At 36.0% G+C, this 16,250-nt stretch overlaps 1 protein-coding gene across 1 annotated transcript; it reads left to right on the forward strand.

Annotated features, from left to right (window-relative positions):
* The first annotated feature begins 1,464 nt into the window (after positions 1–1,464).
* Positions 1,465–16,223, forward strand: LOC131929879 (protein tyrosine phosphatase type IVA 2). The gene is made up of 7 exons (XM_059286252.1): positions 1,465–1,594; positions 10,163–10,308; positions 10,465–11,467; positions 11,784–11,876; positions 14,114–14,244; positions 14,359–14,433; positions 14,552–16,223. Exons 3-7 carry the CDS (start codon positions 11,363–11,365, stop codon positions 14,670–14,672), a joined length of 525 nt encoding a protein of 174 aa, XP_059142235.1. The 5' UTR covers positions 1,465–1,594; positions 10,163–10,308; positions 10,465–11,362; the 3' UTR covers positions 14,673–16,223.
* Positions 16,224–16,250: the final 27 nt, after the last annotated feature.

Raw genomic sequence — 16,250 nt, forward strand, 5'->3', positions numbered from 1 at the left:
GTGAAAGAAAAAAAAACAATTACTCTGTAACATGAAATTTACTATAATTTGTAAGCAGAGGCGTAGCTGGGGGAGGGGGGGGGGGAGCGGGGGGGGGGGGGGGGGGTACGACGACATATTTGCCCGGGTGCCGACCTTAGGGGGGTGAAAAATGGGTTGGAAAAACAAATTGAAAGTTCGAGGGGGGGGGGTGCAAATCGAAAGTTTGTCCTCGGGCGCCGGGAAGGGTCGCTACGCCTCTGTTTGTAAGGAAAATTTGGGGGCCCCTAAGACACGAAGAGATTCATTTTTTTTTGGACACCTTTCTTTTTTTATGTACTTAAAGTACTAACAAACAAAACAAGGTAATTAAAAAGTCTAGTGACAATTTTAGCGCAATTTCCTTATGTTATCTAAAAATAGCTCTGTCGTAGCGTAAATCAAGAGCAGGGTTAGTAAAACCATTGGTTAGTTATTAAAACGTTTTTTATTAATTTTTTTCAGTATTTTACATGTTTTATTTACAATAGAGTTACATGACTAAAAACCATTGCGCGCCTACTGAACGTGATGGCGCAGCTATGGAACGCGATGGCGCAGCTATTGAACGTGATGACGCGTGTGGTGTGGTTGGAAAAAATGCCTACTAATTCGGTCCAAATTTTAATTAATTCAAAATTTTTTTTGTGACCGAACGAAAGGATATTTTTGAAAACTTTCTTCGGCAATATTGTTCTAAATTATGGCAGGAATCGATTGGTACATGTTTCAAGTCGCTTAGTGGTCTGGTTGCCGAGATATGGGCAAAAAACTGCATTTTTTCGAGGTTTTTTGGCTTTTCCGGGAAATCCATGAAAGAAACCCGTAACTTTTATGGCCTATGTTCATCCTCGTAACTTGCTTAACATAATTGCTTTTGGAACTAGTCATCGATATTGCTTCGTTGAGGAGGAGATACGACTTAAAGCCCGGACACACATTCATCCATACATTCATACATTCATTCATCCATCCATTCCCAGAAATGACGAGTTAATAAACGCAATTCTCCAGAATGGAAATTGCGCTAAAAATTGAATATACTTAGCCAAATGAAATTAATCTTTCGAAAAACCCTTCCTAAGAACTACATTAAAATGTAAAAAGAGGTAAGCAAAATCATTCTGAATCTCAGCAGCTATAGACCTTAAAGAAATGTTGACACATCTTTCATGAAATGAGACGGTCATACACTATACAGTTATTTGTTATACGTTTTATTGGACAATGAGAAAAATCCCGACGAAGTTTTGTACAGATGATGCTAAAAATCTCTTTTTGGGCGTACCTTGTAAATGAAAAATCGATTTCAGCTCATAGTGAGCTCTAGCCTACTAGATCTAGATCTAGATTCTAGATCTAGTAGCAAGGAAAAACCTAGGCTTTTTACATCGCCCTTTTGATCACCTATACCGTTAAAAATCTGGCAACTTTTTCATACATTCCGGAACTTTTGACGTCAGAGACGGCCATCTTTTCACAGGCATTGTGAAAGTGTGTTGTTCATTCGTTTTTCTTCTCGACGAGAAGACATTGAAACTTATTGTGTCTGCAATCAATGAGCAGATTCATACTGGTAAGTAACTAAATCATTAAATTTTAGCTTTATAGTATCCTGGTTTAGTTCTAAATGTAATTCAAATTAATTTATAATCCCATAATTCAGTGATTTTTTTAGCCAGGACTCAGCCACTGCTGACTGACAGCTAGCTAAGCCAGACCTACCGTGTTTTAAACTTATTTTTAGTTGTTAGACTAGAATTAGAATGTAGATTAGATAGATCTAGAATTTTCTAGATCTAGAATAGATTAGTTCTAGAATATTAAGGATACGCTTGAGTTAGTTATCAAGCTTTGTCCTAGACTAGTCTATTTGATTCTGGTAATCTATCGTTTTGGGTACGTAAAATCGCCCGCGGCTATTTATGTACGAAAACGTTACCTCATTGTCAAGGCTTTAATAGAAGTATATTGTCATACTTTTGTGTCAAATATTATAGATAAATGAATAATAAACCTAAATCAATGGCTAAATATATCGATATAGGCCAGAAATTAACTTTAAACAGCAGTGTCTGAGAGCAAGATTTGCTATATAAACAGCAGCCATTTGTAAAATAGAGTGGCTTCCCCCTGAATCTGGCGCTAAAAGCTTATAAAAATAAAACTTAGACAAGATGGCTGCTATAGTCAATGAGCATGGTTGCATCTGTTGGAAACATCGCTAGTCTTCATTTATTACGGAAAAGTTTTAATTCAATTGTTTAAAAACAGGTACATAAATGAATCAAAGAAACATTTTTGAATTTTTTAAAACATAAATCCTCCTCAAAATGTGAAATAATTATTAAAATTTAAGGAGTCACCTGTTTTTCACATTACAAATCGCGGGCGATTTTACGTACCCAAAACGATAGATTACCTTGATTCTTTCACATTTCACACCCAACTCTCAACTCAGTCAACTGGTTCTTGTGTCATTTTACTTCGCCAAAACACGGAGGCTAGATCTAGATTCTAGAATAGATCTAGATATCTATAGCAGCAAATCTACTTAAGGGTAGTGTAGATTCTACACACTGGCTTCTACATTGTTAGGGCCTAGAATATTATAGGCCCCTACCAACCACTGCTGAACCAGTGAGTGTGGTGTAGCCAGAGGTAGGCCTAGCCCTGCCCTATCCTAGGTCTAGAGTCTACTGAGACTCCTCAGGTTACAGTCAGTAGTGTGGTGTGTAGTGCCAGGACTGTGGCACTTAGTAAGTAGATTACAAGACTTATTTCTACTAAAATCTTTACGTAAATGGGCAAATCCCTCTAATCTTGTTGGGATTTTTATGACAGCAATGATTTTTCTGATCCTGGCTAGATTTTTAGATGCAGTGTGGGCCTACTTAATTTGGTTATTACTAGTGTCTTGAACTAGAACTGAAAAATTGTAATTTTAAACAGAGAATCCAACAGAAAAATTCTGAGAATGTAGGTTAACACTTAATTTTTATTAGGTGAGCAGGTCTAGGTATTTCAACAATCAGACAACTAAAATGTAGTTTCTAGCCAGAAAATGATGTGCATAGCACTAAATGTTCATTGTGTAGTCTTGTTGTCTTGATTAATACTTTGAGTAGATAGGCTATTAAAATAGTTTTTTAAAAAATATGTTATACTTTACTTATAGACTAGAACTCTTTTGCTAGATATACTATATCATGAACTATACTATGAACCCTCAAGCCCTGACAACTCTCCTGAAGCGCAACTGCTCGACCTCACGGTACAGATAGTTTTGTTAGAAGAATAAGGATAAAAAGATCATTTGATCACATTACGCAGCTGTAAAAGAAAATTTGAACCCATTGCACAGCTACTAATAGTATTTAATTTAAGCCTATTGCACACCTATTAAATCTTGGAACTTCTGTCGGCCAGACTAACGTTCGGGGGGGGGGGGGTGGGGGTGGAAGAAGCTTCTTCCGAGTAGTCACTTTATAACTAAAAGCAAGGTTTTTAACTTTTAACTCACTCTGGTGTTATGAACGTATCCATATATTTATGCATACGCCTGAATAATTACTAATTTAGTTACTGCTTCGTCTGGATAAATAGTTCATTGATACTGGTTAAGCTGATTCTCCATTATTTACCATTTAAGAAATGGATGTTTGAGTCTTCAATTCTATATCAAAATAAATAGCAATATTGACAACATTATTTCAGTGCCAGGTGTAGCCCTAGGCTTTTCTAGGACTGTAATTATGTCCTGCCAATATTGCTTTTTTCAGTACCTGCACCTTCTTCCAGCACTTAAACATGTTTACCAAAATAAAATAGACCTTGTAAGTTGCATTTTAATTTTGAAATTTAGGTCCCTACAGGTTTTTCATTGCAATCTAATAATAATTTCAGTTCCTGGATCAGTTTTAGTTTAAAATGTGAAGTTTTGTTATCTTGTATTGCATAAACTTGGGTTAAGCCAATACTTAGCGATAGGATATGTCAAATTAATAATTTTAGTATTTATGAGGATGTGCTTCTAATTCATTCATACTACACTCAATGATACTTTTTAATAACAATATATGCCTGTTTAATACCTTTCATGATAGTATCTATTATACATTTTTAACGTCATTGCGATTTTGGATACGCACTAAAAAGGAAAAACATGTATAAAATTTATTAAAATAATGCTGAAAACTGTCAGAATGTTTATTTATTGATAGGGGTAAAATATGTTTGCTGGTACTGTATCCCACAACGATTTTTCTGAAAATGTATTTTTAAATTACGTGTGATTTCTACTTCTGTTAACACTTGTTCTGCACACATTTCTTACCATTTACAATAGTAAATATTAAAATAAGACAATCAGTTCACATGATATAAACATTTGGTTGTCATGTTGTAAGCAAGTTTGATACATTTTAAACAGTTTGCCATTTAGCCAATGTAATGCAGATTTGAAGAATGTAAATAGTTGCAAATATGTTCTGTGAAAGCTTAGCCTCATGTTGTGATGGAATTGTTGTACATATCTTTTTTTATTTATTGTAGTTTTTTTTTTATTCTCATACTTTTACATCCTTTTTATTGTTCCATTTGTGTTTAGACTGTATAGGTCAATATCCAAAAACCGTTGAAAGCAAAGCAATCTTATTCCTTGTCATACAAGTAACACTATTTGTAGTTTCTCTGTGCTGTTCTCCTAGGCCTCTGGTTTGCTATTATTCCACCTGTTTTTCTGTTCAGGTTTTCATTATTTTTGACTCTGCTTTTCAAATTTGTCATATTGTGCAGATGTTTTTCATACCCAAAAAGTCTCTGATTGTGCCGATTGTGCCCGTTTTTTATAGTGTTATTAAAAGTGTTCTGGCGCTGAAAATGCACTTGTGTAATTGCTGTTTTATATTCAGTTTTGTCTCTTTATTCCTCTCCCACCCCCTCAACCAAACAGCACATGGTTTTGCAGTCAGAGGTGTTAGCCCCTCTAAATGCTCAATCATTATAGATCGAAGATCTTTGTCAGCCCTAATAGGTTGACCAATAGTGTTGAGTTGTTTGGGAGGGCCTTCTGTCGACTCTCTATTATCTGCATAGTGGGGATTAATTTAAGTCTTATATTTTTCTCGTTTGTTTTGACATGTGTCAACATTTTTGTGAGCTTTAGCTTTCTTTGTGAAAAATTGTTACTTCTTACAATTATATTGCTTTTGCGAATGCTGTTTTGTATAGCTGTTACTCGCGTCATAGCTATGTGTACGAACGTGTTAAGCGAAGTATAAATGAACCGCCTGTTGCAGTGTGACGTTATGACGTCTGTGTACTGGTATGGAAATAACTCGAGAATTGAATGCGTATTGTCGACTTAGTTTTCATTTTGTTTATCTCGCGAAATAAACATGTTCGGGCTACTTGTCGTTCAGGATGTTGAAATAAACATAATCTAACGCAGCCCGTGTGATTTCTAATTTTGGACAGTTTAAATTAAAATATATTTAATGAAAACAAAATTGTGGACCTTATTGGTGAAATCTAATTATACTAATGGTTCCCCGTGAAATGACGATAGAAGAAAGCTTGTGTGAATTTTACTAGTAATTTGTGTTTTTATAGCACTATTTTCCCATTCTAGAGCCAAAATCGATTTTAAGGGATTTTCTTTAGGCATCGTACTTGAATCCTCGTTCAGGCTTGTGTTTGAAGTTTTTTATTTTCCTGTTTTATGTTTTTCATTCTGCGTCGACTATTCAATGTATAGAATTGCCTTGTTTGTTGTCGACGTGGTGATAATTATCATAATAGTAGTGTATTCATTGAGGCTAACGCCGACTTTCTATGTATTATATTTATAATCACACTAGTCCATAATTAAGTTTTATATATAGCTTTGATGTTTACTTGTGTGTTTCTTGCTTTGTTCTATCGACATAAGATCTATAATCCTATTTGAAAGTATTGCTTTTTACTAGATGAGCAGACAAGCCGTGTAGACTATTGTTGCTTGAAGACCAGTATTTTCTTAGCCGTGGCAATATTGGCGGAGATTTGTCTAACGTATTATGTTTATGTAGTGTTTAGTTGCGTGTATTAGGGGGTACCATTGCCAACCAATCCTGTAGGCCCCCTGTTTGAACATTCCACGATATCGTGCTTATCTTTCCACGCAGCCCTCGTTGACAGTCAACTTGAAGACACTTTTTATATTCAAGTCCGTGGCGCGTCTCAGTCAGATTTAAAAAAAAAGTAACGTGCAGTGTATTTCAATTTCCTTCGGGATATGTGCGTCAGACAGACTGTGTTGTTTGAGGGGCATGTGTTGTTGTATAGGTTCCACTGGTACATGTGCTTGCTGTCTGCCCTGACCTTTAACCGTGTTCTGTGATGCAATGCGCTTTTACTCGTGAATGGGTCACAGAATGCGGCATACCCCGTGATCTATTTTCTGCTAGGTTTGTCATGCGCAGTCCTTGCAAATATCCAGTCGGTATTTTAATATAGTACTGTCTAGGATGGTCTATGCCTTGTGTTACGAATGAAGTAGTAGACGACACACTTGCTATCTATCCGTTCCTAGTTTACGGCTTATGCTCGGTATTGTAATGGTTAACATGGTGTATGGGGGGGGGGGGGGGGATAAAAAGCTTTAGAATTGTTTTGTTAGTTTTAGACCACATCTAAGCAGCGTTTTGATAACTATTCGCAGTCTTGTATTTATCTTTCAACGCTTTACTTTAAAGAAAGATGGAACTAGATTTTTCTATATTGATTTTCTCTTCAGCTTTTCACTCCATTTTTCCATTGGCTAGACGTTTAATGGTCCAATTGAAGCGGAATACCTTCCTTGTTGCTATCTACTATCTGTCGTCAAACATTGTTTTGCTGTGCTGGTCTTGTGTCCAAGTTGGAAGTAGACAGTTAATCTCATTTTTTTTAATAGGCTACTGACAGAACGAGTTTAAAAAAAAAATGTACACGCTTCTGCTTTAAATAAACAAACATTAGCCGATCGCCCATTGATGGGCTAGACTTGAATACAATAGGGGTGGAAAGTCTTGCTTGCAGTGTATTTGGTCTCATTACACGATTGACTGGTTGTGTACGACAGTCATTTATTTTCTGTCGCCTGACCCATATGTACACGAGGTTGTGAGGTTAATCGATATTTTCTCAAGTTCTAATAGAACAGTTAATTAGTCTGCTTCCTCGATCATCTAATGGCTGCACGTCATTGCTTTTTTATGTACTTGAACTTGTAAGGGATCTATAGCACCGACCGACATTGGTGCGTGATCTATAGCACCGACCGACATTGGTGCGTGATCTATAGCACCGGCCGACATTGGTGCGTGATCTATAGCACCGACCGACATTGGTGCGTGATCTATAGCACCGGCCGACATTGGTGCGTGATCTATAGCACCGACCGACATTGGTGCGTGATCTATAGCACCGGCCGACATTGGTGCGTGATCTATAGCATCGGCCGTCATTGGTGCGTGATCTATAGCACCGACCGACATTGGTGCGTGATCTATAGCACCGGCCGACATTGGTGCGTGATCTATAGCATCGGCCGTCATTGGTGCGTGATCTATAGCACCGGCCGACATTGGTGCGTGATCTATAGCACCGACCGTCATTGGTGCGTGATCTATAGCATCGGCCGTCATTGGTGCGTGATCTATAGCACCGGCCGACATTGGTGTGTGATCTATAGCACCGACCAACATTGGTGCGTGATCTATAGCACCGGCCGACATTGGTGTGTGATCTATAGCACCGACCAACATTGGTGCGTGATCTATAGCATCGGCCGTCATTGGTGCGTGATCTATAGCACCGGCCGACATTGGTGCGTGATCTATAGCACCGGCCGACATTGGTGCGTGATCTATAGCACCGACCAACATTGGTGCGTGATCTATAGCATCGGCCGTCATTGGTGCGTGATCTATAGCACCGGCCGACATTGGTGCGTGATCTATAGCACCGGCCGACATTGGTGCGTGATCTATAGCACCGACCAACATTGGTGTGTGATCTATAGCACCGACCAACATTGGTGCGTGATCTATAGCACCGACCAACATTGGTGTGTGATCTATAGCACCGACCAACATTGGTGCGTGATCTATAGCACCGACCGACATTGGTGTGTGATCTATAGCACAGACTGCTTATTGATTTCCCTCACATGGTAGTGCTCGGCTGTGGGCTGATGCTAATTACTCGACATGTTTACCACACTCGTTGTCTATTTATTTTCATTTCATACTTTTTAAAGGTTTTGTGAGAATACTAGTCTTCTCCGTCTGTGGTTGCCAGCTTGTAAGGCTTCAGTTGCTATTTGATTACCTTATATTAAGTACCATATTTGTAGTATTCTCATGATGTCCATATGAGTGGGGGTCGTCATGGTTTATTAGCTGATTATCGGCAAAACGCTAGACTGCATCCCGTCCCATCCTCTGCCTTGGGCGGTGTGCCGGTGTCTACCTTCCCTCTCACTTCTTGAATACCTTTCTCGGTATTTTTTTTAATACTGTGATTGACCTTAAAGGGTGGATGGAAGGTGGTAGATAGCGCCCAGCCCCTTACCACATCCGATCTATTTGCCGTTGGCAAGGCAACACATTGAGTTTTGTTTCTCTTCCACCGCTGTACACCTTTTCGTTAGCGTTTATTGTCATGTGTTTAGTTGCACGTATTTCTGTGAACCTGTTGCTACAAGACTCGAATTTGTTGTGTGATCAGTGAGTTGCTGGATTGCTTTTTCTCAACCACAGTAGTGAGTTTCGTGTTGTTTTTTTTGTAATGAACATAGTATTTGCTTTTATAACGCCTTAATATGTCCCTTCTACGCTTCCATAACAATTGTCGAGCTATTGAATCGATGACTTCTGTCGACGAACACTACTATTAAATTCTTGACGATGTACACATATTTTAATAACATGTGTGGTTACGGTGGCGTAGGAAGTATAAATGCCATGCAATACCTAAATACACACAAGTACCAGTGTTGGTTACAGAACGGCTTGTTTTGAGTACACAGATTTGTGTGGGGCTAGTCTGTATCTGTGCGCTACACGCTCAGCATTCCATTCTTGGTTCACTTTTTTTTCCTGGCACCATGACATTTATTCTGTCCTTGTGTGCTCTCTTCCACGCTGCGTATTCAACATAGAGCTCAATTGTTGGAGGCTGCTTCATTTTAGTTCTCGTCTGGTTTGCTTAGTTGAGAAAGGCGTGTATAGTGACATCCACCTGTTGGCCCCGCCCCACTAGCACATCAAGCTTGCCATTGTGCCACTCGTGTTGCTTTTGTTATGGCCCCCGTTTTAAACGATCTCAGCTACCCCTGCTGTATTTGTATATGGAAGGAAGTGAAATTGTCACTGACTAGAGGTTTAAAGTACAGGAGCAGTCCAGTCGTATGTTTAGGTGGCTGGAATGATTGTAGGCCAGTGTAGGGTGTACTGTTGAGCGTGTAGCTCTCTGTTCTCAGATGAACCTGTGCTGTTGGTTAGACTGAGAGACGTTGTATATCTGCTTGTCAAACCAGATCAGTACCGAGATGTTTGGGCCACTTTGTCTTTGATGTGTGTTAGCGTCAGGTGGTGGCAGGTTTTCTTGTACAGTGGCTTGTTTGTTCTGTTGAGTGTGCTAACATCACATTTCCGTGTCAGCAGGCTGTCACACACCTGGTAGGCCGTCTGTGTGAGCTGAGCGTGACCCTACTTTAGCTTGACCTTATTTTGCTGATGGCTCCCATTTTACTGATCAGATTAGTACTGACCAGCACACGTACCCATGCATTGTGATTAGCTGGTTCTGATTTGAGAAAAATAGGCTTAATTGAACAATGTTACTACATACTTCTGTAGTATTTGATAATGTGCCATCTGGTATAGTAGACTTAAGTGGATAGGCTACTCTATGTTTGTGTTCAAGTGTTTAGCTGGTGGATACAATTATTTACTCTGTGGTAATTTTGGTTCATATGGGTACTTTATTTATTTAGTGGTAATTTTTGCCTATGTGGATACTTTAATTGTGGTAGTTTTTGCCCATATGGAAACGTCATATTTATTTGGGTCTCACATAGAATGATAAACATTTGTATATTATTTGACTATTACAGTTTTTCGGTGAGTTTGGCCACACCTTTATGGAGTTTGTCACCAACAGCGGAGATTACTGCCAGGCACAACACTTTCCACGGGAGGAGTAAGACCTCAAACTTCTGCTAACACAGCAGTATATTGCTACAGAAATCTGCACACCTTGGTCAGTATGTTATCTTCTTTCAGCTGTTTTTAGGTACTTCTGCATTATTTAAAAGAGCTATATATCATTTATTTTGTGCATTGTGTTATCCTGGCTTAAAACATAGCTATTTTATCTTGCAATTATTGCTTATATATATTTTTTCTTTCTATTTAGGTGCTGTTGTTTTTGTTTTTGTTGAACATCATCATACAAGTGAAGTATTTGTTGAAATTCATGGTAACCTGCACAAGATAGACTTCCAGACTTCTGAAATACTCTTATCTGTTTTGAAACTTTGATGTTATACAGCTAGATTGGTGATCACTTACATCTGGACCACATTGGCCCAGAGTTGCCAAGCCTGAGAGATTCTTCATCACTCTATTTTTACCCACAGCAGTTTAATGGGGTAGATATCTCAGATCAGTCGCTCAGTCCCTACCCCAATATAATTGACAATCAGGCCACTGTGACATTTGTCACCTTTTCAAGACAGTGTTGGATATTTGATCAAAGCCAGACCATATAAACCTAACCTAAACGCAACAAAACCTATGGAAGGCATTGCATAAGATCAAAATAGTTTACTTTTCTTGTGTACAAGTAGTGATTAATAAAAGTATTACTTTTGTAAGCAAGACACCCTACCTGTCTTTCAACCAGTTTGAGAGACTATTCAAACAGAAAGAAATAGCTGTGGTTCATCTCAAGGCTTTGAGGACGTGATTTCCAACTTATTAAAAGTCACCTCAGTGTTCCAACATTGTCATTTACTATAGAATCCAGGATATTGCTCATTGCTGTGTTGTGTTTACATTGTAGGCAACTGTAGTATTATTACCTCATTTGATTTTCAAGTATTATACACTGAGGCATTGCAGAGATAATAATAGCCAAAACATTTCTTAGGTTTTATTTGGTTTGAGAAAATCTATTTTGTCCTTTTCGACTGGCAAGTATATTTATTACAAAAAAGAAGCTGTCATACAAGGGATATTTTCTTTCCTAAAGAGGAAAGAATTTCAATAAATTTAGTTGGCGCCACGAATGCGATCTGCCCCAGGCTGCATCCATGATGAAGGCACGCAGACCCGAACCAGCGGAGATCTGCTTCAAGAACATGAGGTTTTTAATCACAGATCGACCAACTGATGCAAATTTGGATAAATTTCTTCAGGTGATTGTAACTTTGGTGTTTGTTGAGTAATTTGAAGTTAAATGCTTGCCTGCTAATGTGCCCGTGTTTCTTTCAGATTTTGCATTTAATTTGGTCTTCAGAACATATTAAAAGACTGAGCTTTATTTTTGTCTCACTTTGTGTATAGTCTGTTTTTCATTATTATTTTTTTACCTCAGCGTATACTTCAGTAACATTGTCGGTGCATTCTAGTTCTAATGTTCTTTTATCCATTGAGCAATTTTAAAAAATCCATGTTCTGTCATATATTCATCTTTATCATCACCTCATGTATATTCCTTTATATCTTTCATAGGAACTTCAAAAACATGGAGTAAAGGATGTTGTTCGAGTATGTGAGCCTACTTATAGTAAAGAAAAACTAGGAGAAAGTGGTATTAGGGTTATGGTAAGTCTCTCAGTAACTGATCTATGTATTGGTAGTAAGAGGGTTAATTTTTACTTATAAACCAGTGGTTTCCAACCTTAGAAGACATTTTGATACACACTTAGGTATGTAAGTAATATCCAAAGGACTAAACTAAATAAATATTACTGGAAAACTTTGTTAGCCAGCGGAGGATGCTTGTACCCCTTCTTCTCATATATAACTTGTGCTCTTAAATTCTGCTGGACTGTCACCAAATTCTCTTTCTTGCCAGCTAATATTTCAAACCAAATGTCTATTTTTATTAAATCGGTAAGAAAAGAAAGTTACTTTCTGAAGTTAGTCTATTGTGATTTTAAAATGTAAATGTTTATGATATACTGCATACTTTAGGGTAAAGAAGCGTAGTTTAATATTTATCCAAATCTGTAATTGTGGTTACAATATTAACATCCTAATATATAAAAGCCCATGTGCACACCTCTCTCTCTCTCTGTCCGCAAAATATTTTCGCAGGGTATCACATCAGAATCAATAGCGTTATATGGAGAACTTGATACGGACTTTTGTTGAAAATAATATGGTAGATGTTTTGATTTAAAACATGTTGGTTATACATTTAAATTAAATGTATAACCAACATTTTATTTAAAGAAGAAAAATAAAAAATAAAGGCGTATTCGAATGTGGAAAAAGTATTAATTATACAATAGGAAAAGCGTTTATAGTTGTGAAAAAGAACCCATGAAACGACGTCACTGTTTATACATTAACTAATGATGTCATCTGCCGAGTTTAGAATAAAAGAAATGAACTATTTCATTCAAATTTGATTTAGAGTCACTTAATCAGTGTGTGCCTGTGTTATGTTAAATGTGTCGGATTTTTAGCTAATTAGTTATTTCTTTGCTTTGTCACTAATATCGTGCAGCGTGTAGTAAAACACATTGCGTTTTGACCAATAACTATTTCATAAATTATTTTTCTCAAACAAGTTCAACATTTTAAAATATATAGGCCTATAATTCATGTGAAACGGGTACTGATGGCTAGTGTTATATTAATTGCCTAGGCCTACCTGTACTGATTTGATTCTATTATGACTAAAAAGTTTTATAATTGTTGAATATTGTATACTCTTGGTTTTTTAAAATCTTGTGAAGTGAGGCCTAAAAATAAAGATTTGCTATGTTTTTGTTGTCAATGGGAGTCATGTTCAAAACTATTAGTTTAGTATGAAAATTTCTATCTCTCCCTGACTAATGAGAATGTGACTAACAAGCCCTTTTGTGTAAACTGCTTTCACATTTCTTTAAGGGGGGACCAGTACTTAAAAATCGCAATTTCATTATCTTTTTGCCTATGTATATTTAATAGTCTAATGCAACTCTAACATCCCATCAATTACTTGAACTAATCTACTGTACTCAAAAAATGTGTTGAAATACTTATTTTAGTGTTTATAGATGCCTAGTTTTGATAACATTTTATTTTTTACAAAAATAAGCATTGACACTTTTTGGCCTACTCCAAATTTTCTAGAGAAGAAATATTAAAAACTGTCTTACAGAATACAGTGAAACTTGCACAGTCTTTACAATATAGGTTGTTCTGCAAACTGATAGAAGCTTTTAATGATACCTTTATTTATTTAATTTTTATGGTTGTTTAAAGTTCATGTCTCTCCACAAAGACTCTTTTTTCTAAGTGACTTTGAAAAAAATTCATATTTTAAAACGTTTGTGTTTAATCTAAACATCCTTCTATCAGTTTGTTCTGTAACCATTTCTAAATGTGGCTTTTACTTTGTGTATTATTATGTCTTATACGTACTGAGATTTTTAGCATACAAAATTGCATATAAAAATACATATAAACTCAACTTTTTGGGGTTCAACATTTGTTCTCAACATGTTTGAGATATGTTATCTTTAAAACATATCAATATCTTTGTTTTAGCTATGTAGACAATGTTCAATTGCTGATCTTTAATAAAATAAAAATTAAGTACCGGTCCCCCCTTAAGCTTAGTAATCAATTGTGGTGCTTTTTATCTGATAGTGAATTTCTGTGAATTACTGCTGAACTTATTTAATTTAACAAAATTCTGTTACTTTTAAATCTATAATTTTGTTAATTTTATTCATTTATCATGTGTTTATATAAGGAACAGGTATTAGTGTTGAATGTGTTTATTTTCTCAAGAATAAGAATTTACCCTTTGTTATAGAGATACCATAAACAAAAATTCCTTCCAGGACTGGGAGTTTGATGATGGGAGTCCTCCTCCACCTGAAATAGTTCAAGACTGGTTTCATCTGCTCAAAACTCGCTTTTCAGAAGATCCAGGTTGTTGTGTAGCTGTACATTGTGTAGCAGGTCTAGGAAGGTTAGTGTCATAAGTTTTGTTTTTTGGCTTATTTGAATTTATGTATTTGATCTTTCTAAATGTCCTTATTTTTAAAAATTTGGATTGTTAATGTGATATATTTTTTCTATTCAGGGCTCCTGTTCTAGTTGCTTTGGCTTTAATGGAGGCTGGTTTAAAATATGAAGATGCTGTGGAAATGATTAGAGAGTAATAGCAGTTACACTATTTATTATACCTATGTGTTGCAACGCAGGCTCTGTATACTTAAAGTATAGAATTCCCACACTTTTTAAAGTTAAACTTAAAAATATATTTTTCTTTCCAGGAAAAGGCGAGGTGCTATAAACACCAAACAGCTTGCTTATCTAGAGCATTATCGTGCAAAATCTAGATTAAGGGTGAAGAATGGTCGTAACGGGAGTCATCATAGCTGCAGCATTCTGTAACATCGTCATCTGTGATGATCGAGAGGCCCGTCCTTACGGATATTTTTTTGTTAGTTATTTACAACTTTTTTTTCAAGTAACTTATTGTTTGGTGGATGGCTGGTTATGCTTTCAAAATTGTACAGTTCTACCCTCTTGCTCTTACTTGAAACTCTAAAGGAAGCTAGAAATTTTGATGATTATTTATAATAGTTAAGCTTTTAAATAAAAAGTTTAAAAAAAAAGATCAAATAGGGTTTTGACTTTAAGTATAAAAGTTATTAACTTTCTATCACTATCAAATCCTGATAAATTTTTTATTTTGGGGTGAGGGGGTGTCAAATCATTTCTCAGAAATACTTGACTAGGTCTGTGGGTAAGAAATGCATTGTAATTTCACTTGATTTTCAAAATCACATTAATTTTTAATTTTAATAGTCTGTTGCCTTGGTGTTAATTTGTTGGAAGTTTGTATTCCAATTTCTTTTTTGTTTTTGGAAGTAAGTTTTCAAATATCCAGGCACTATTACACTAAAACGATTGTTAGTATAGATTACTATTTAATAAAATTATCCTTGTAGCAGAATTGTATTTACCATTTTCTATAGACAGCTTTACTTTTTGAAACTTCTAAATCTTTGAGAAAAATTGTGCCTTGGTGTTTCAATATTTAACACGTTCATCCACAATTTAAGACATTTGAAATTTGTAATGCCTCATGTTAATTATTTAATTTACTTTAGAAAAATTCAAAGGCAGACTTAGTAAATTATAAACAGTTTTTTGTGCTACTTCTTGACAGTTGTAACAGACAAGTAAGACATTTGTAGTTGGTGTTATCATTTGTAAGAGTGAATCATTAAAGCAACTTTTTTTTTCATCAACCATGCCTCTCAGTTATGTTCTGTATCTACTCAATCCATACAGCTACAGGCTATGGTAACCTGTGAGGATAGTCTCCCTCTACTTAAAGATATGTAGCTCAAGTCTATCTGAATGTTATTTTGAGCATCAATCATATTTTGAAAATACATTGAATGTTTTTTAAAGTGTGGTGTATATCTGGGAAAATGATTTGTGAATGGAATTAATTTAAATTGTATTTAAAATAAGAAAAATCCTAATATCTGTGTGAAGTGTGTGTGTGTGTGTACATTTAAAAGAAAGGTAATCAAGGTGTATTAATCGGTCTTTTAAATTTGTTTTGTCAGTGCAAACTAAGTAGCTATTAAAGGTCATATTTTATTTTTAAAAATTGTGTAGTTTGTTGACTATCCCCTTATTAATCCTTGTAACTAAACATTGTGCTTTTGTTAATTTCCCAAATATTGATATTAAAATGTGACTTTAGATGGCTGGTTGTTAAATGTTTACGTTAGGCCATTGGTAATGTAAGCATTCAAGTGTGACTAAATTTTGTATATGATTTAAGTGTCCATATTCCATTGGGTTGAGTGCAGAATTGATTGCATTGTGTTGAAATTTTTATTCTTGCCTCTACTAAAGCATGCTGTATTATTTGAAGAGATTGAAGTCAACTGGGCTTGAATTAAAATTATAACAGCAAGTTTTGTTTTGAAGTTTTGTTAAATTCTTCCC

Source organism: Physella acuta, unplaced genomic scaffold (genome assembly GCF_028476545.2).
Source record: "Physella acuta isolate Inbredline_101_S28 unplaced genomic scaffold, ASM2847654v3 ptg001688l, whole genome shotgun sequence".
Classification (NCBI taxonomy): domain Eukaryota; kingdom Metazoa; phylum Mollusca; class Gastropoda; family Physidae; genus Physella; species Physella acuta.